This window comes from Hyaloscypha bicolor (assembly GCF_002865645.1).
Source record: "Hyaloscypha bicolor E unplaced genomic scaffold K444scaffold_126, whole genome shotgun sequence".
In the NCBI taxonomy this organism is placed as follows: domain Eukaryota; kingdom Fungi; phylum Ascomycota; class Leotiomycetes; order Helotiales; family Hyaloscyphaceae; genus Hyaloscypha; species Hyaloscypha bicolor.
Window position 1 is genome coordinate 210162 of NW_020194628.1, and position 21015 is coordinate 231176.

Below are 21015 nucleotides of genomic sequence, written 5' to 3' on the forward strand. Positions count from 1 at the left end.
CCAGTCCCAGACGCCTAAAATCAGACAAACATCTTTCCTCGTAATACCACCATCCCTCACGATCTCATTCTCCAACCCCCTTCTTCGTCTCAGCCCTCACCAACGACTCATCCCCGTCTCTATCAATCTTCCTCCCCTCCTCCCTCCATAGCTACAGGCCCAAACTTCGCCCAAAGAAACTTCGTCCAAGCCACGGTCTCCAGCGTAGCGATGACACCTAACGAGAAGTAGACTACGATCTTCACGGTCCTGTTCGCGCCGAGGTCCTTGAATGATGCTGAGCCGAAACTGGGATTGGGCGGTGGCGGTGGCGGCGGTTTTTGCCCGGTGGAATAGAGGTGGACGGGGAAGAGAGGGTGGTGAGAGAGGAGGGGGTGAGGTGTGGCTGGGGGTGGAGATGAGAAGTATGGGGTTCGAACTGTGGCGAAGGACGGGCCGAGAGCGAGGCGGGGAAGGAGAGCTCGTTGCATTGCTAACCTCCTGATTGAATTCGAGATTGAGACTCGCCAAAACCCGAAAGGAAGTTGAGTTGCTGAAGAGACGCAGGCTCTGATTTTCCTTTCTGTCAAGATGGTTGATGGTTAAAGTTGCGGAGCAGATTACTTGTTGAGCTGAAAGCGAACGACGAGTTCTGGGGTTTGTGTGAGGCTTGGCTCTGGTTGATGTATAGATCGGGCAAGAAAGAAAGGAAGGAAGAAAGAGGGCTGTTCGATGAGGTGGGTTTTGTTTGAGATTGAGGTTAACACAAAGAAGAGAGATATTGAGCTTGGTTGATACGCGTATATGCACCCCGGCCCGGCATTATTGGGTCGGGTCAGCACGATAATTTTACACCGAACGAGGGGCGACACGTGATTAGAAGTGGAAATAGGAATTTTGATAGCTTGGTGTTTGTGGTGTTTGGAGATAGAGGGAGGATTTTGTAAGAGCATACGCCATTGCTCGTCGTACACCTAAGCGAACACGTGACTACCCCTCACCAAAACCCACACTTCACCGCTTCTTTTCCCACAAACTACCATTTTTCTTCTTTAATTATTGTGCAAGTAATGGAAGACTCAGACTCAGACTCAGAAATCTCAAATATCCTCTCTCCGTCCGTTCTTAAGGACCACTAACCCAATAAGAACTAGAGAACTCCTGTTCGTGCTACCGTTCGCTCGCTCCGCCGGCAAGGGAAGAGCTATGGCCAAATCAGGAAGGCCATAGGCCTTACCAGGTCCATAATTTAGTATATTGTCAAGGGTCTAACCTCTCGTATGACGCGAAAAGGCCTTGCCACCAAGCGCCCCGCTCTTAAACAAGCCAATATAAAGCGTATTTTCCGATTCGTTTCCCAGTCTTGGACTAATCGCACCAAGTCTTGGGGACGAATTAAGCACGAGCTCAAATTAGAAGCCTCGATTACTACGATTCGCCGGATTATAAAGGAGCATGGATATCGTCGTTATATCACTTGCCGTCGTCCCTTTATTTCCAAGCAACAAGCTGCGAGACGACTCGTATTTGCGATAAAATACCAGTAGTGGGGTATAGCAGATTAGAAAAAGGTTATATGAAGCGATAAGGCTATATTTGAGACTGGAAAGAGAGGGAGAATTTGGGTCATACGTCGGCCGGATGAGAAGAATTACCCAGATTCTATATAATCTATATACAGGAGTGGAAGAGTAAGCGTAATGGTTTGGGGAGCGATTGGCTGGGATTGGAAATCCCCGCTTATTTTCTTGGTAAAGGAGGAAGGAAGGAAGGGAATTTGCAGTCAAGCTTACTTGAACCAAGTCCTGAATCCTATTGTTTTTCCTTGGTTTGACTCCTTAATAGCGAAGCAAAAGGAGAAGTTCTTGTTTATGGAAGACGGGGCAAAAATCCACAAGGGTATGGCAAAGCTACCCCGCAAGTTGCGTGGATTACGTAGGTTTGATTGGCCTCCCTCTTCTCTCGATTTGAATCTAATTGAGAAGGTATGGCAATAGATGAAAAATGAGATTATAAAGTTAGAAACTATTCCTACTTTAATTAAGGATATAAAGGAGGTTTTACAAGAGCTATGGAGCGAAGTTAATCTAACGGATTAGCGATGTTTGACAGAGAGGCTCACTTGTAAGCTAGAAGACGTAATTACTAGTAAGGGAATGGCCACTGTATACTAAAGCCTTAATAAATATAGTTCTTTAATTAAAATTAAAAATTGTGGTGAAGCACCAGAAGTGTGGGCTAAAAAATCGCGATTTTGGTGGGGTAGGTGGGGTAAATCACGTATACGACGAGCAATGGCGTATGCTCTTACTAGCTTTTAGATGCTGCGGATGTTTAGATAGCTTGCGGGGGTTTTTGTAGAGGAGTTTTGGGGAGGTTTCAGTGCGAGCTAGATGACAAAGATAGGGGCTGTTAATCGTCCCGGAACGCGATGGACTAGGGTAGAGTTGTTTTCTGTATAATATTCGCACTAATAAGATTTCTTCGGCTTTTCTCTTGGTTTTGGGCGTTGGCGGTGCGAGGATTGGAAAAGTGTCTGGTTGCATGAGAGCACAAGATCTATGTGGTCTCCTCGTAGCAAAACCATTTCGTTGAATCAACATATACACTAACTTGATTCTCGTTCTAACTTTAACAATCTTCAAGAGCCGCTTTTAATCTTAGTTTCTACTTGCGTGAATTGCATATGTTCTTGTTGACGGGACTTTAAATTAAAGATAACTGGTAAATTACCTGGAAACAAATAAGTTAGAGAAATTTAGAAATGCACACGTTCTCGATTCGCTTCTCTAAAAAATTTACAAATCCAAAGTCAGTGGCCTATCTGTTTGAACTTCTATTTCATAATGATAAAATGTGCAAGTACTGCAATATTCGTCAATTCATCGACCAACTTTCTCAATCACAGTTGACACAACCATTCCACGATCAAACCCAAAGCAATGCAGTACCGTTTCTGCATCAGCTTCTGACTAGATCGCCACAGTTTTCACTAGAAAACACCTTCTTCATTCTGTCTTCCACTGTTTTGGACATCGACTGTTCCGTGGCTATCAACTGTTCTGTCGCTGTTGAGTGTTCCTCCGTGTTCGACTGTTCCTCGTCGCTCAGCCGTCAACTGTTCTGTGGGTATCTACTTGTACTTCGTCATTATCAGTCTATTGATTAACACGACTAGTATTCATCATTTCTCGACTCCCAGAATGGCGAACATGCATGAAAATCGAGCAGCTGCCTCCCTACGCAAGATCCCGACAATATTGGCAAAGATCTCGAAATGTTCACCCAATTTCCCAAATTACAAGCGGAAATGAGACAGAAGATCTAGCACTTCTGTTTCCCTTGCGGTCGGCGGGTCAATCTTGGGGACAAATTTGTCTTCAAGACAATAAAAAGCAGTGCCATTACCCTCGGAACAGAACCGAAATACACAAATCAGCTACGAATTCCGCGGGTTGCAAGTGCTGAGGCTTGTTGTCCCTTCGGTATACCAGCACTTGGCAAGTGTTACGAGAGCCGGCAGGAACACGTTATGTTGCAGATCATGGGCCTTTTCAAGGCTAATCGGGAGAACTTTGAGGGAAATATTCCAGTCCTGGCCAGTGAAAGAGCAAAGGAGTCCGAGGCTTGATATCCAAGAGTATTATTATACAGATATGCCATTAGGGGGCTTGTGAATAGGGGTGAAGGTGAACTCTGGGAGCACTAAAGGTAGCATGCCTTGAATTTAAGAGTCCGAGCACCGTCTTCTAGTGAATTAGCTCTCTTATCACAGATCCATAAGTTTAGCCTTGCAAATCTGGATTCTGAGAATGTGCTAGCTATAAGTTTTAGTGAGTTATGTTCAATATTCTATATAATCGTGCTATAGACTACACCTGAGATCAATCTCGACAACCTTTAATAAACTTTCTTCCTCTGCCAAGATTGACACCGCATCCTTCCATCATCGTCACCTGGACATTGCCCCAGAGACCAGGTGGCACTGTGAGCCTCATCTCCAATCACATCAAGTCTCCGAGACTTCTTGGATCGATCACAGGCAATTTGGGTAACTGATCCTTTCGATGAGAATTTACCCCCCCCCCCCCCCCCTGCAACGAGAGAGCAACAAGCTATGATTCTATTCTTGCCCTCTAAACTAAAGTTATCTATTCATCAAGGAAGTGTTAAGTTTAGCATTAGTCAATCCCTCCCTAGTGCTCAAACCTCTATCAAGACGTTTTCCTGTTGACCTCAGTAATGACTTCTTTCAGTATTTAACAACCCCCGAGCCTCCCCAAGCCCAGTATATCCGACAGACTTCACTGATTCATAATCTTCTCAACGTTTCCAGAGACTTTGCTTCCTGTGATTACAAGCGGAGACCTTCCTCCAAAATTGCTCTTGTACTTGTCAAGAAACCGTATGGTCTTGGCAATATTAACTTGCTGAGCGTTTGGTTCTTTAAATCTTAGTTCATTGTAATCAGCAGATGGCATAAGCTTCAATAACTTCAGACCTCTGAGATTGAGAAGTAGTTTCAACGGTGGCAAATGAGGACTGGGGGTCTTGCGGTCTTTTAATTCATAAAACCTGGTTAATTTATTGAGCTTGGGATCTTGATCAGAATAACTAGAGAGCTACTTTTCGGTTTCGATCTAAAAGAAAACAAATTTCATATAGAAATGTTTTTATGGAAGCCTCAGTTAAGGGGAAGTAGAATTTCTACCCCAATGTTTACTTCTCGCTTCATGAGTTCACCAGGGGATTAGCGATGTCAGGGGCTAAACCCTCCTTTTATGGCTAGCGCTGTCGCTAGACCTAACTTTAACGCAACATCCGAAAACGCCAAAGTCCGATCGATGCATGTCAGACTATTTAGCCTCAAGCCACAATCACAAACGCGAGAGGATAAAACTTCACAGGTTTGCACATCCATCTATTCCATCCATCCATCAAAACACCACAAACTGACTTCCAAACTCCATCAAACTCAACGCAATCCATCACATCAAGAAGCCATCTCACAACTCAAGGCCTCGTTCCGTCAATCATCATGGCCCCAAAGTCCTCCTTCACCAGCCGCATCGCCCTCATTTACAAGATCTGGTTCCTCTACGTTGAGCCCCCCGCGGCCCTGGGAGGAATGTACTTCTGCATCTTCCAGCCCAACCGCATCCTCAGCGCCATGATGCCAGTGCCTGCCTACCTCGCCGCCTCATCCGGCTCCTCTGGTGTCCCGATCACGCCTCTCGTCCGCATGATGCTCCTCAATATCGGTGCTCTCTACGGCCTGTTTGCCATCATTGAAGGTATCGCGCTTCGTTTGACGAAGGAGAAGAGTGTCTGTTTGGCGGTGCTGGCTGCGATGTTGGTGAGCGATGTGGGGCATATTTATGCTGCGTATGAGATTGCGCCGGAGCGAATTGTGCAGTTTGCAAGCTGGAATAGCGATGAGTGGGTTAATTATGGATCGTTGGTGTTTGGAGCGCTGCTGAGGGCGTCGTTTTTGATTGGGATTGGACGCCCTTAAGAAGTTGAGGGAGGGAGGTGGGATGGTGAGTCAAGTCATGAGAATTCAATTCGTGGAGGCTTGCAAGTTTGATGAACTGCGAGGCGCGTAGCTAATTGCTTGGGGTTCGTAATGTTTTCAGGAAATTCTCTCTGTTTGCGGAGGGCGGGATTTGAAGGATTTGGTCACGTGCTGATGGACGATTTGTGGTGAAATGAATTCGATTCTAGATGATACAAAGGTTAAAACTAACGCCTATTACAATGCGTAACATAGCTGCACTCTTCTCTGTACATCCACCCAATCTACACTCTATCCTGAACTCCTATCGTAGATGGTCTGTTCCCAAAACTCAGCGCTAGCTATGCTGCTCCGATCCGCACTCCAAAACTAGATGCTCGCTCCCACGTAAACAGAATGAAGCAGACGACCAAAAAAAATCCACAAGACCCCCACTGAACCTCTACAACCCAGAGTCTATCGAAATAAACCGGGCTGAGTGATCAACACCTATTTTAGGACTGGAAACGAACGCGTGAGAACTTTGCAATCGGATAATTACTGTTGCCAGGGGCGATTCCTGGAGCAGTGTTTCAACATTATCTGCTCGGAATAAATTCGTCTGAGCTCACGCATCAATAGATGCACTGACGTTGGATTCGGATTGTGGAAGTTCACACCTGCCAGTTTTTGCGAGCTTGAGTATGAGTTCTCGATGCCTCAGAACTCGCATGGTGACCTCGTCCCAACTTGACAGAAGAGCAGAACACTTGGCTGATGCTGTCGATCCGAGACAACAATGTTCGCTACCCGATACAAGCTCCCAACCTTATATCATTGCCTGACAACCTATACCACAATTAAAGTTATGCGGTAAGTCGCCAACTGTGAGCCGCTGTACCAAACAGCCATGCAACGCAAGCAAGGCCCCGAGCATCTCACCATGGAGTGCCCGAACCCTTTCCCTCCCATCTCTAACAGCTATCCGCCTAAAGTATCACCTGAGGACAATCGGTGATAGTGCTGCATGATGGCCAAAAGGAGAATTTGGTTCTAAAGTACAGTTCATCTGTCAGCTACTAATGTTCCGTAATAGGGAGCAATGGAAGAAGCAAGTCTTACGCCGTTGCAGCACCAAATAGCGGATTGGCAAGAACAGCTAGCTCGACAAAAGTTTCCTGGGCCGGGACCCATACCATGCGACCTGGGCACTCCGCGCAAATAACTAATCCCGTACTGAATAGCTCTATGGTGGCACCAGATGAACTGATCTATGTTGGAACAGAAGAGCCCAGAATGTTGGCTCAACTCAGACGGCTCTTGAAGCCGCACGGATGTTTCGTCTGAGAAGATATAACAGTGGGTACAAAGAGATTATTATGACAAGAAAATTTGCATCGGAAGGAAGATATACGTACCCCCAGTTGCCAAAAGGGAGGACAGGAGAGTAAGGAAGCGCGATTGCATCATTCTGAAAAGCAGGAGTGCTGATAGGAGGAAAGACTCGTCTGAGTTTGACAGGATTGAGGTGAGTAATTTTAATAATTCCTACTATACTGTTCATAGAGCCTTTTATATTGAATTGTATCTCATCTTTGCCACTTCTATACGATGATAGGAAAGGAGGAGTAAACTTGTCGAACATAGAAGCAGTCAATCAACGCTGTATCTGCAAACTCGTGTTGTGAGAGTATTCTAGTAAAGAGGGTAAATGGACTTGTCGGATAGACAAGGAGCCAACTGTAACTTCATATCCACTCGTGATCTAATAGAATTGCAGTGAGGAGAGTACTTACACGCTAAGGCAAAGAAACGGCGAAGTTGCCATGTCAGATAACATAAAGTGAGTCAAAACAGCTTGGCATTCTAAATGAGGACCTCCAATCTCCAACTTCTTGATCGACTTTTTTTCATGACTTAATTGCAAGTGATTCTCGCTTGAAGAGTCTTATGTGCAATTTCAAAGGATATAGAGTGATTCGAAACGTTGCGCGGTGCGCTACACGTGTTCACCGGTTACACTCCCCGATTCTGAGCACCCCGCTGCCAAGTAATTGCCCTTTGCTATCGCCACCGTGCGCCACCTCCATATTCCAAGTGTAGACTACACCGTTGACGAGCATCAAAACCTTAACTGCATTAGTCTTTCCAGCTACCGGTATTATCATGCTTATAGACTCTCCCAAAAGAACCGGAATGAACTCTATGATTTCTGTTACCCGCGGCAGCTGAGGATCTGAAATGTGTTAAACAGGTGGGAGGAAGGAGTGCTTTTGCAGGTCTAATGCCAATCGAAAAGATCCTCGTTGAGTGAGATAGAAGAAAACGGCAGTTCCGCATTACTTTCCTCTGTTAAACATACAACTTCGTTGTCTACAAATCCAAGCTCACCTAGGAATGGACCACAAAGCTTGGAAGACTCCGGATGAGATAATGACCCTTGGGGGTACTATCATATCTCAGCAAAGAGAATTTTCGCGCCCCTTACTCATATCCAAATAAAGACCTCCCTATAAAAGAGAACGCGCGAGGTGAGTTCTGTCGAGCACCCCGTTTCTTGGGAAAGCGATTAAAGAAATACGATATTAAGTGCGAGTTGGAGCTTGAAGACTACGGCACAGAATTTTAAAAAAATGGCGAAGTCCTTCCAGCAACCTCGGGGCGCGGCGCCGTAAAAGTCGACTTAACTAAATCATTTATTCTGGGAGTCCGAAGTCCTGGCTCGGAGTTGGTCCACAGATTTGATTGATTAGACGGAGGGTTTGAGATCGGTATGATATGCGCGAGAGCTGAGAGCTGGCTGCTCTTATAAAAGTGGCATTTGAGGAGACAGGGGATTTATGCGAAGAACGTTAGGAATGTGAAAGTTGAATGATGATAGGTCATGCTTTCGCGCTCTTCGCGTATTCCAGCTTCTCAGCGGTGTCCGAAGAGGAAAGAGTCTTGTTAGTATTGGAAGGGAAAGCGGCCATGGGCAGTACAGTGGAACCTCGCTATAAGGATACTCAATATAAGGATACTCGATATAAGGATACTCGATATAAGGATACATCTGCTAGCCCCGCAGGGATTGATTTTGCTGTGTGCCACACCTCGTTATAAGGATACCTCGGTATATCCTTAGTTTTTGGGGACAATTTCGGTATCCTCACATCGAGGTTTCACGTAACGTCTTACCGGGGTTCTAGACCCTCGGTCCACCAGGTCTAAATTTCTGTTGTTATGTGATCGCACGGTCCCCCTTTTTGTCTCGGTTAGGTTCGGTCAGCACTTGGCGGGGTAATCTTGCAGCTTGGGTCACGGGGGTGGTGGTGGTGGGGCGAGAATTCGGTGTCCTCAAAAGTCACTGAAAACTGGTGATATCGGTATACTCCATCACGCTTGAGGCTGCCGAACATGAAATGTGCACTTCTTTCGCATCGAGAATATCATCCACTGCAATGTACCTTCGATCATTCCCCTTACGAGATGGAATTTCCATCTGACAGATCATCCATCTCCAATTCACGAAACCCTTTTGCGTAATACAGTTGGTAACACCGCCTAATTTCGATACTTCAATTGCCGATCGATGAGAAAGGTGTTCGCCACAATCACCACATTTTCGTGCTCCATCGACACGAGGCAATCAGAAGGTTTCTGTGTAACCTCTCGCTACTCCCTCGACCTCGTCACACTGCATACACAGAGACAGGGCATCAAGTGAAGTGCCGGAAGAACCGGAGCATTTATTCCTACTTGTTGATCGTCGCGTTGCATCGAATGAGAGCCGCCGCAGATACTGCGAACCCTCGAACGAGGTTGCAATATGCTCAGAAACCCTTGGACGGCATTAGTAATGCTTGCTCGCGTTTATGCCGGCATCTAAGCTAATGCCAATCAACTTCCCTCGTGGCTTGATTTTGCGATCCCGTGCCCACAGAGAGGGTTCGGAAAGCTCGGAGACCCAGCCCCAAGAACCTCAGAGATCAAGAAAGAATTTTTCAGATCATCTTACCAGCATCTCACCGTCGCTTCCGACGAATTGTGCTTCAGTGCCGTTCAACGCGGAGGCAGATTGGCCGCCATGATTTCCTGAATAGCTTCATCACATGTTCCCACATGCCACAGCTACCGCCCTTCATCGTCTGATTGTGGAGCTCCCCAGCATGAAACTCGCCCAGGAAGTTCTGTGGTTTCCAATCATTGAGATTCGCTGTGTCTCGAGGGCCAAATGCAAAGTAAGCCAGTCAAGAGTTTTTCCCGGCAAGGCTTGCCTGTCTCCCAGATGCCGAATTCCGATGATTCATTATGTGATGCCCACCAATACTCGGCCATTTTCCCATCTGGTGGAAATTATATAATTGCAGCCTTTCCCCTCCTTACGTGTTCAGAGATCACAACCCTCTCCTAAAATTGTATCACATACTTACTCAGCCTACACAACGCGAAGAACCAATCAAGATGAGTCTCTTCACTCGCAGCAATGATGCTCTGAACATCAATCCTCCAGTCGGCAACCGACACCTCACTGTTGGGGGTTCAGACTGGCTCTGGGCTGTGTGTGCCATCTATTCGTTTTCCTTCCTCGTCGTCGTCGGCCTGACATACTTCGCCAAGAGCGGTGAAAGGATCTTCCATTACCTGTTCACGATCTCTCTGTTCACCGGTGCTATCGCATACTTCGCTATGGCTTCTGATCTCGGTATTGTTGCCGTCCATATTTCTGACAACCTCTCCTCGCCTGGATTCCGGGAGATCTTTTATCCCAAGTATATCAACTGGTATGCTCTTCTCCCCCTTCCTATTTCCACCTTACAGCAGCATGTTGATGATGTCCTGTTAAAGGTTTGTGGGCTGGACCCCTTTGGTCATTGCCCTGGGCCTTATCTCCGGCGTCAGCTGGGCAACCATCGCCTTCAATGTCGCTCTTAGCTGGACCTGGGTTGCGTCCTGGCTTTCCGGCGCCATGACCGCGACGAACTATAAATGGGGCTTTTTCGCCTACGGCATAGTCGCCTACTTCCTCCTCGCCGCCTCCCTCTTTGGCACCGGCCTTATCACGGCCAAGCGTCTGGAGGTCCATCGCCACTACACGATGCTCGCTGGCTGGGCCGTCTTCCTCTGGCTCCTGTACCCCATCGCCTATGGTCTTGATGACGGCGGAAATAAGATTACGGTTACTGATGGATTTGTCTTCTTCGGCATCCTCGATGTGCTTCTTGTTCCCGTGTTGGCATTTGGCATTATTGTGCTGAGCTCAAGATGGGATTACCGCAAGATGAATCTCTACTTCACGCAATATGGGCGTGTTGCCCAGGGTCCCGATCTCGTTGAGCACGAGAAGGCGGCTCCGGCTCCCGTTGCTGCTGATGAGCAGACGGTTTAGGGTTCCTGAGGGGCGTGAAAGGGGGAACCGCTTGGTTCAGTGGACAGAGGCAGATCGCTTGTTAATGAAAAGTGGGGAGTAAGAGCGAGGAGTCTGGATAATGAGGATGGCGGCTGGCCGAGACTTAATGTTTAATATCTCATCTAATACATGTATCTAGTTCGACGCACAATACCCATTCGTTTAGATCTTTGAAAAAATCAAATTGATCCAACACTTGAAATCTTGGTATTGCGTGCATGAAAAAAGTCCTGATATCCCAGATCCTGATATAAGTTTATTTACACCCATAACAGAAGCATGTCGAAGTTGTCCGTCAAAAGTCATGAGATTTGGGTTTAAAAGAAGTTATTGTTAGAACTTTACGGGATAACATATTGTATTTGTTGGCAACTAGGCAATATCATTGATGAAATATCTCCCAGCGGTGTCACCATCTTCACCCCACGAAGAGTGCAAGGAATGCAAGTACGACTCCTATAATGCTACAACCAATTGTGATCTTCTCGCTTGATGACAATCCACCGATGCCGCCCCCACTCCCTCCAGTTGCAGAAAGTCCCAGCTCCTGACCCCGGTACTGCCAGCGTTGAATGAATTGCAAAAGACGAGATTGGAGTCACAGAGGAAGTAATTGCTTATGTTTGCGTCAGCACATTCATACTCATGTCCAAAGCAAGTCCGCACCGCTGAGCACCAGAGCAGCGCGCACTAGCACGACCATCATTTTCAGAGGCCACTCACTCATGCTTGTCGTCAGTGTCGACGAATCTGATTTCGATGCCATGATACTTACTACAACTACGATGGCGTGCTCCATTGCTTCCATCGGGACAATTGAGAAGCCAGTATTCGCCACAATTGATGCAGGCCTGCACATAAAGTCGCACGGTAGAAAAAGGCAGGTGCTTTGGTGAGGGAGACTGTGCCACCGGCGTAGGCTTCGGGAAGAATCAAGGCGAAGATGACAAGAACGTGGGAGATGGCAGCTGATAAGCTTTGCGGAGGTGCCATTGTGTGGCCAGCAGCAAAGGAGTGTAGGCTCTTCCCTGGAGAGTGGGAAGTACGTCCGAAAGATACTCTTTCTCCGAGCAGTTTGGTTTTCCTGCGTTACATGTTTTGAGCCTGTGAAGCCCGAAAGACAGCCCAGGTAGCTGCACTTATTGCTCCATTGAGTTGGCTGTTGTAATTTTGGAGAGAACAACAAGATTTACCTATGTGAAGTCGGGCGCAGGGCTACTTGGCACCGCCAGCCCGATTTGCTCTGCCTCGGTCAATTCGGACAGGATTTCCTGCTCAGAAAAGACGACAAATATGTGGCTAGGATACGACCACTAAGGCGAGGTATCGATAGCAGGCCATAGCAGGGCAAGGGGTTTTCACAATGCAAGGACAAGTAAAGCGAACACATGAAGGGTATCATTCGAGCAACACACACGTCGCTTTCAATCTCACGCAGTCCATCAACTTGTAAAGAAAACCACCAAGAACCCCACCCAGCTTCCAACAACTCCAACCGCCGAATAACTACTCATAAACATCAACGGGAGAAATTCTAGCCTGCTGCCCCAGATAACTCCATGTAACAGACTACAATACACAATCAACGGGATGCTGACCGCAATATACAACGTGCTAAAGCGATCCAGCAGGAACACCCTCGGTTTATTGCTCGCTGGCGCCAGGCGATCAAAGGCTAACAAGAACCCCACGAGCCAAAAAATTGTGTACACTGTTTTGATAGGAAACTCGGCTGCCGTAAACAGAAGAGGGAAGAGCGAGACATGGCCAGCAACCGCGAGCGGGCGGAAAGCGCCTAGGTATCGGCGGTCTTTGAGTGCGATGAGCGAGAATGGAATGATGACGAGCAGGATAGCTTTCTCGTGGACATGCCAGCCGAAGAGGAAGGATGCGTAGCCGCAGAGGGTGACAGAGCCGATGAATGTCTCCCAGGTTGGGTCGAAAAAGAGCTTTAGTAGTGGGATTATTTGGAAGAGGAGGGTTAAAGCGAAAGTTGTTCTTGCTGTTACTTCGGGCAGGACTGCGAAGGAGGTGTCTCCGACGAGGCCGCGGGTTACACTTGTGAGCGCTTCCTCATTGACGGGAAGGTTGAGGCGGGGCGCAACTTGGATGATTGTCAGAAGGTGTCAGAAAGGAGGGAAGGGGAATCTACTGAATATTAAAAGGCGATCTGTGAAAGAGTAGATCGCCCAGATGTTAGGGGCCCAGTATGCGTGACAAAGACCACGAGAGAAGGGGAACAGTCTGCTCAACAACTGAGGTATTTGTCCCCAGAATGCAAATGGTCCGAAGGCTGCTCCAAAAATGGCGATTATCCCAGTCCCGAGCTTCACAGCGTTCCCAAATCTGACTTGAAAGATTGATTTGTGCCCTAAGCAATATGCGCGAAGGAGGTAGACGAAGTATGCCGGGGCTAGATAGAGGTAGATGTGCTTGAAGCAGAGAAGAGCGGCGAAGAGTAGTCCACTGGCCAAGCGAGCCGATTTATCCCTCGCTAGGACGAGAGAAAGAATCAGTAGACCGTACATAAAGCCATTGTATTGGAAATGGATGTGGTCGATGATCAAGAGACCTGGGGAGAGGAGGATCGAGAGGGCAGCGGCGTGGGAGGGACGTTTGAAGGCTGGCGGGGCAGATTGAACGAAGCTTTGGGAATCAGCGAGATGGCCTTGAATACTACAGACACGACTTACAGGTGCAGCGCATACACCAGAACCAGCTCGGTGGCTATCACACTCGCTCTCTGGAAGTATACCGTCTGCCAGCTCTCGTATTCCAAATTATACACCCTTAACATCGCCGGATCCATCGCCTTTGCGAACTGCGAGAGGAACCATTCGAAGTACGCAAAGAACGGCGGGTAATCGAGTGTCCATTCCGAAGTCTTTTCGAAGTACCATTCTTGAATTGGCAAGCTGTTCGTGATAGCCAGCCAATTCCTATGGACTTCGAAATCTGTGGATTTGCTTCTTTCATCAGATGTTGATCAATTCGCGCGGGAAGAAAACGTACTAGGCTGGGAAGAGCAGCACTTTGAAGGCAGTGGCCACGATCGCACATTGGGCTATCGAGGGATACAGGTCTGCCATTGAGACATCTCCTCCTGCTGTCTTTTCTCTTGATGTTAGGGGAGATGCATCTCGTTCCGCCCACGCGTCTGGCCTCTAAATTCCACCCCCAGCTAGCTGCGCCGCGCCGCGTAGCCTTGCACCAGAGACAGGGGCTGCAAGCGCCTCATTGGCCCACCGCCACAGCTTCCCTCCTGTAAATACTCCCAGCCTGCTATGGACGCTGCCTTCGTACCCTCTGAAATCGTAGTCAAGCACTTCGTCTCGCACAAGTTCACGCTCGAGATCGGGCCCTCGATCACGGCATTGGGACGGCCGCTCGCGAAACTGATACTTGCCACGGTTGTGATATATTGCGTGGGTGATATTGCGAGAGTGTCGCTGCAAGCTGTCCTCAAGAACAGCCGGCGAGGTACAGAAGACGGCACTTAGCAAGCAAATACCCCTCGAAAAAGCTTCACCCATGAAAAGAATTTTGCTTCTCTGTCTTTCGTCTTGATTTCTGCTGAGCTTCAGGGATTCCTTCTCTTTTGGTCCAGGGATTAAGAGAGAGCAAGATGTATTGGACGGCGCCTTTTTCGTCATTTGCTGCTACTATCTTCTTTGCTTATGCGCAAGCTTCCTACCTCAGTAACGACTTAAGCTTTGGGCATAATGGCAAGTAAGTTCCTCCCTTCAACTATTCCTTCTCTTTTCCCAGTTGATTGACCTTTGAACAGCATCTCTCCCAACTTACGCGCCGTTCCTAACTGGCATCTCCTTGGCAAACCCAACGCCCCGGATATCCTGAAAGACAAGCTGGTCCTTACGCCTCCCTACCCAGGGAATGTGCGCGGGGCCATATGGACAGAAAAGCCTCTGCTGCACTCGAATTGGGCGGTAGATGTGGATTTCCGGGCAACGGGCCCAGAGAGAGGAGGAGGGAATCTGCAGGTATGGTACGCGAAGAACGGGCAGAACGATATGGGGACGAGCAGCATATACACAGTTGGACGCTTCGATGGTTTAGCACTGGTTATTGACCAGTACGCTGGATCCGTAAGCTTCCTTCCCCTCCCCAAGTCCAAGAGGAATGCTAACTCAAGAACCAGGCTGGCTTCATAAGAGGCTTCCTCAACGACGGAACAACAGACTACAGTCACCACCACAGCGTCGACTCCCTGGCGTTTGGGCACTGCGACTACTCCTTCCGCAACCTCGGGCGTCCCTCACGAATCATGCTCAAGCACTCAGACAACATGTTCCGTGTCGAGGTCGACGGAAATCTCTGCTTCGAATCCAGCAAGATCAAGCTCCCCCTTGGCTACAACTTCGGCATCACAGCCGCCAGCGCAGAGAACCCTGATTCCTTCGAAGTCTTCAAGTTTGTCACTACGACCGAGTCTCACACGCCCGACATCCAAGACCCCAATGCCGGTGTCCAGAACGCCGGGATGTCGCCTCCTCCAGCTACAAACCAGATCCCAACCCCAAATGAAGCTAAGAACGCAGGCACCTCACCAAACGACAACCTTTTCTCCGACCCTCCTGACGCCCCCGCCTCCCAGTATCAAAGCTCGGCTGAGCAATTCTCAGATTTGCATAACAGACTGCAGTCCCTGATGCGGAACATCAACGCCGTGCACAAGACGAGCGATCTGCACTCCCAGCAAGCGCAAGTCAGACAAGAGGAGATGATGGGGCATATTGTACGCATGGACAACACGCTTGATCGGATCGAGAGGTTGGCGAAGAAGATCGAGGAGGTGCAGGCGGATGTTAGGCAGACGAAGAGTGATTTGCATAATGCGTTGGACAGGCATGTGGCCGGGTTGAGAGGGGAAGTTAGGAGTACGCATAGTAGTAAGTATCTTCATTTGCTCTACTAGCTGGTGGGAAAATGGCTAACAGGATTCCAGCTATGTTAAGCACAATAGCGAGCATGGGCACAGGACTAGGGAAGTTCGTGCTCGTGGTTCTAGGCAGCAACGGGTTGTTGGTGCTGTGTTACCTGGTGTACAAGAGACGAAAAGCGAATGCGCCCAAGAAATACTTGTGAGGACCAGACGAAAGAGAATGGGAAAGGGAAATGTGGATCATGGGTAACGGAGTTCTGCATGTTGATACCGAGGCACGGAGCGATGAAGCGAACAAATGAATCAAGATATGCCATTGCACGTATGTCATGCCACTGTGATGATTTCAAAAAGCCATTTGGATGAATAGACCAAAACACCGTACCATGCTTTTATATACAAGACGGAATAATATCGTACAATCGAGTCATTAAATATAGCTAACCTTAACGCCCATTCCCGCCGTCTGGCGGACCTTCAACCACCCCTTCCCCAATATCATCTTCACCCTCTCCTTGACCTCTCTCCTGGACAACAGTACCAAGACCCCCACCACAAACGCAAGCATCTGCATCAGAAGCATCGGTCTTGTCTTAAACCCTCCTGCCATACTCTCCACCAACTTCCTCAAATTCATGACTACGTTGCTAGCCCTGGTCATTAAGCTCGACGGGATCTTGATATTCTTCGCTGGGACAGAACACCTCGCTGTTGGCGAAGATGAAGGCATTGATCTGCTCCCTTTGGCTGAACCACCTTTCACACTCGACCGCGATTTGCTGCTCCCCGGCCTGGGCGGCGAGTTCTCAACGCCATAATCGACCTCACTCCCTCCCACCCTCTCCTTCTTCCTCTCCTCCTCTATCCGCTTCTCCCGCTCCTCATTCTCTATCCGACGTCTTCGTGCATCCTCGATGTCTTTCTTTAGCTGCTCCTCTTGATACCTTTTCTCCTCTTTCTCCCTCCTCTCGTTCTCTTGCTGCTCTTCCTGTAAACTCTGCAAGGCCTGTAAAAATGCTTCCCTCCTCTCCTCATCCAGCACTGAGGAAATAGTGATAAAGTCTCGAGCGTAGTCCCACTCGTTGTTCCTTAGTAAAACGTGTAATGTGTAGAGTTCCAAGATCTTGACGCGCGCGTTGAGGTCTCGTGGTGTGTCTGTGCCAGAGCCTTTGACTGGACTGGCGCCCCGGGATCGTGGATAGGGGGAGGTAGGAGTTTGCAGACGGGAGGAGATGTCTAGGTTTGGGGTTGTGGAGCTGGCGAGGTAGTTTTCTAGGCGCTGTTGGTTGGTCTTTTGGGTGCGGGCGTGGGCGAGGAGGAGTGTTGCTCTGGTGCCATTGTCAGTTTAGTGTATAGAGATAGGGGTGAGGGAGAGAAAGAAGGGAGGAATACAGATTTATCACAACATCAGAATCCACGTCCCCTTCGACCCCTCCGTATCCATTCTTGACGACCTCCTCCCAGACATCCCCATCTCGCACCTTGCTCACCAGCCCCCTCCACTCCTTGCTCCCAAACGCCTGCTTCCCCTCGTCTGGATCCAGCTCGACGACTGCATTCAGGATTGTCAGGTACAGACTCCACACCTTTATTCTTGTGTTGCGGCTTGCTCGTGCAATGGGCGCGGGCTCGGGGGCAGCATGTGAGTTCGTGTCGTCGGCAGGAGGTGGGGTGATGACGGGGAGGATGGTAGAGAGGGATTCGGGGAGGCGACGCGTCAGGAAGAGTGTTGATGCTTGTCTGTAGATTTTGGAGATCTGGGAGGAGGCCTGCCGCGTCGAGGAGGAGTTGAGGGACGATATCGAGGAGGAGAGGAGTTGTGATGAGGAGAGCGTCTCCCGTGTTGGAGCAAGCGTCGTCGCGATGGAGCCGTTGGAAGTCATGGCTGATCGTGACCTTGCTGCCAGAATTGAAGAGAAGGAAGAAAGGAAAGGGGGGCGCTGAAGAGCTGGAATGGAGTTTCGTGATCTCGCGAATGTGAAAGTCACGGACTCGATGTTGAGGACCTCGGCACATAGCTTGTAACCCGCCGATTGGCTGAACGATCGTCACTACGTGCCTAGCGTAGAACCTTATGCAAACAACAGGGAGTCGCAGTTCAAGCTAATGGCAGTTGTGCAAAGTGTTGTTGATCATGCAAGGCGGGCGAGGCTGAACAAACTATCATCAACACCAAACAGATGGACAGACACATCACTTGACAACAAGGAAACTGATGGCTAAGGAGGAGTGCAAACGGTGCGAGTGCTGCTGTACTTCCGTGATTTAAGGTCCGCTGGTTCTCGTCCAGCTTGCTTGTTGCCTTGTTCGTTGCTGTACTTTGGGTGAAGTTTTCACCTGATGTCAAAGTGCACTATTGCTGAAAGTCTTGCGTGGTCGAAGTTGTAATCTTCTTTCTCATCTCCTTTGTAAGAGGGATAGGATGAGAGTAGCTCGTCTGGTTATTGATAGATAGTTGGGCACCGTCCGTGGACTATTTCCTTTTCTCCTTTGCCTTCCGCCAAGAACCAGCTGCATCTTGCCAATTTTTATTGCAAGTCGACATTATTTCAGAGGATTGGAGTTAAGGTGATTGTCTCTCGTCCTCGTTGGGCTTAGCTCCGCGCTCAGTGCACAGCAAAAGCTCTTCAGATCTCTTGAACCCAATTTGCTTCCTTCCCTCAACCATCCAACTTCAACAAATGTAAGTCTTATTTCCGTCCGCAACCCCAAGACACAATTTTGAACTTGCGAATTGCGACGAGACCAACACACAAAGGAAGTTCTTGACCTGTCGTCTTGTCGCATCTTCACCAAAACCCCTTCACTTTCGATTTTGCATCGTCCCTTTGCTAACTTCGACAACAACAGACTTGTGACATCACCAACACCACCACCACCTCGCAGCGATGGATATCGACCATTCCCAATACCGGAAGAAGTTGCTGGGGATCTTGCGGAGCATTGCAAATGCCAGCTTTGTTACGTTCGATCTCGAGATGAGTGGAATTTCGACGAGACCCAAACCAGGTGACCGCACATATGATGTTGGCAAAGCTACGCTCCAACAACAATACGACGAGATTAAGAGCGCAGCGGAGACGTTCCAGATTCTCCAGATGGGTCTTACTTGTGTTGAAGAGGATCGAGAAAAAGGTAAGCTGTCCCCCAAATGTCCCCTCCATTGACTGTGCCTGTCCATCATCAGCTGGGTGGAACACACCACGGATGAGAATCTCCACAATGAGAATCCACTTTCAGTGGTATCCATCTCGACTTGTCAACAGTGCCTCCGGATGGACAGAGAATTGTTTTCGCTGATGTTCTTTCTTCGCTGGTCTTCCTTTGTGGAGTTCCGTCTGATGTGCTGACTTGGTCACCATTGTTTAACTCGAACGCTGACACTTCTCTCACAGAGTATTACCTGGCCCGCCCTTACAACTTCTACGTCAGCCCAAAGTCTGCCGAGGGTGTTGATCTGAAACTCGATCGCGTGTTCTCATTCTCAAGTAGCGCATGTGATTTTCTTACTAAAAACAACTTCAGTTTCGGCAAGGTCTTCAGCGATGGAGTTCCATATATGTCTCGTGATGAGGAATATGAATGTCGCGAGGAGTTCAACCAGCGAGCCGATAAGAAGGCAAAGATGGAGAATATCACAATCGCCTCGGATGACAGCGCTACGCTGGATTTCTATCGCGGTATCCGTCGAACGATCACTATGTGGCACAAGACCCGAAAGGTTTGTCCTTGTACTTCAACAATGAAAATCCTTGCTGACCCTCAGCAGCCCAAGGCTGACTTCGTCAATATCAGCCACCCGGACGGTAATCTCGTGGCTCTGAATGGCTTCCAGCGCCGTCTGGTCTATCAGCTGGTACGAAATGAGTTCCCCACACTTCAAGCCCAGGCCCGCAAGGACGGGACATTCATGCAAATTACGGAAGTCGACGACGAGAAGGAAGCGCAGGTAACGCATTCCGATCATCAAGAACAAGTCCCCAAAGCATTTCTAACATTTTGCAGTATCAACTTAGGAAGCTCCGTGGATTCAACGACCAGATTGCGAAGCAAAAAGGTATGTAGTCTCTCCCAGTATTGGTATCTGCTTCTCACAAACCACAGGCTTGAGATGGATCTTCGAGGCTTTGGTTGGTGGTGATCTCTCCGATATCGATCCTGACTGGTTCGCGAGCAAGACTAGTGACAACCCCAAAGATCAACTACCGGCCATCAAGAAGGAGCTTGCTCAGATCATTTCAACTTTAATGCGCAAGAAGCACGTCATTGTGGGCCATAATTTATTAATGGATCTGGGATTTATCTACAAGACCTTCATTGGTGCTCCTCCAGCAAAAGTTGGTCACTTTCAACAGATGGTCCATGAACACTTCCCCGTGGTAATCGATACTAAATACCTGGCGACCCACAACACCGACGCCATGAATCCTCGAGCAAACTTGAAGGACCTCTTGGACCCCTTCAAGAAAGTCCATGTCCCGCTCATCGTTCTGCACGAAGAGCATACGGCCTACGGCGCTGCGTATGGAAAGGAGCACGAAGCTGGTTTCGACTCCTGGATGACAGCCGAACTCTTCGTCAAGTTGTCTGCTAAGTTGTACTCCGCTTACGAGCCATCAATCTCTTCGGACGACGATGATTTCGACGGCAACTCTTCTTTCGACGTTGAATCCACTGTGGTCCATTACTCGGGTGGATTGAACTTTCCTTCTGATGATGAGTCCGACTCCTCTACGGGCGGCGGTGCAGCTCTCAAGCCTCGTTCTGCCTCGCCGAAGAAGATCCAAAATATCAATACTCGTCGCGTTGGCCGTCACAACAATGGCTCTCATTCCGCACTCGCCAAAAAGCAAATTAATACTACCAATTCCCACCTCGGAGGAGGCACATCCTTCAAGAAACAAAGCAATACCATGGACACCAGTCTCGGCGGCGGCGCACTCGCCGATCCCAAGGCTCTCACGGTCGCTATGAATTCCATGTCTGCTATGACTGCTAAGCCGGCCAACTCCCTCGCCGCACTCCCTTCCTTCGCTATCCCCATCAAGTCCCCCAACACAGAAGTCCCCGTCAAGGCCCCCTCTCCCGCTCCCGCACTGGCCCCCAAGTACATACAGCCTCAACACCTCCTAGACACGGACCTGGGCTCAATGACCATGCAGGATAGCCTACCCCCTTCCTACCACGCAACACAGCTCAACCCCAAAGCTACCATCATCAGCGACACCGATGAAGAGGCCGCTCTCGCTG

General features: G+C 48.8%; 5 protein-coding genes across 5 annotated transcripts; 2 read left to right on the forward strand and 3 right to left on the reverse strand.

Annotated features, from left to right (window-relative positions):
* Nucleotides 1-122: 122 nt before the first annotated feature.
* On the reverse strand, nt 123-470 carry K444DRAFT_633736 (uncharacterized protein; the record flags this gene model as incomplete). The annotated part of the gene is made up of 1 exon (XM_024883654.1): nt 123-470. The coding sequence occupies one exon, from the start codon at nt 468-470 to the stop codon at nt 123-125; it is 348 nt and encodes a 115-aa protein (XP_024731738.1).
* Nucleotides 471-9476: 9006 nt separating this feature from the next.
* K444DRAFT_617303 (heat shock protein 30) lies at nt 9477-11127 on the forward strand. The gene is made up of 2 exons (XM_024881095.1): nt 9477-10236; nt 10301-11127. The coding sequence occupies exons 1-2, from the start codon at nt 9917-9919 to the stop codon at nt 10839-10841; spliced, it is 861 nt and encodes a 286-aa protein (XP_024731739.1). The 5' UTR covers nt 9477-9916; the 3' UTR covers nt 10842-11127.
* Nucleotides 11128-12080: 953 nt separating this feature from the next.
* Nucleotides 12081-13995, reverse strand: K444DRAFT_655101 (glycosyltransferase family 57 protein). Its single transcript, XM_024885991.1, has 4 exons — nt 13875-13995; nt 13556-13828; nt 13015-13508; nt 12081-12966 (listed from the first exon to the last, which is right to left on the reverse strand). The coding sequence occupies exons 1-4, from the start codon at nt 13949-13951 to the stop codon at nt 12305-12307; spliced, it is 1506 nt and encodes a 501-aa protein (XP_024731740.1). The 5' UTR covers nt 13952-13995; the 3' UTR covers nt 12081-12304.
* A 146-nt stretch (nt 13996-14141) lies between these two features.
* On the forward strand, nt 14142-16085 carry K444DRAFT_568697 (putative lectin family integral membrane protein). The gene is made up of 4 exons (XM_024877208.1): nt 14142-14591; nt 14650-14968; nt 15022-15772; nt 15829-16085. The coding sequence occupies exons 1-4, from the start codon at nt 14488-14490 to the stop codon at nt 15966-15968; spliced, it is 1314 nt and encodes a 437-aa protein (XP_024731741.1). The 5' UTR covers nt 14142-14487; the 3' UTR covers nt 15969-16085.
* K444DRAFT_596590 (uncharacterized protein) lies at nt 15860-17735 on the reverse strand. The gene is made up of 2 exons (XM_024878439.1): nt 17158-17735; nt 15860-17093 (listed from the first exon to the last, which is right to left on the reverse strand). Exons 1-2 carry the CDS (start codon nt 17646-17648, stop codon nt 16196-16198), a joined length of 1389 nt encoding a protein of 462 aa, XP_024731742.1. The 5' UTR covers nt 17649-17735; the 3' UTR covers nt 15860-16195.
* Between the last annotated feature and the right edge of the window lie 3280 nt (nt 17736-21015).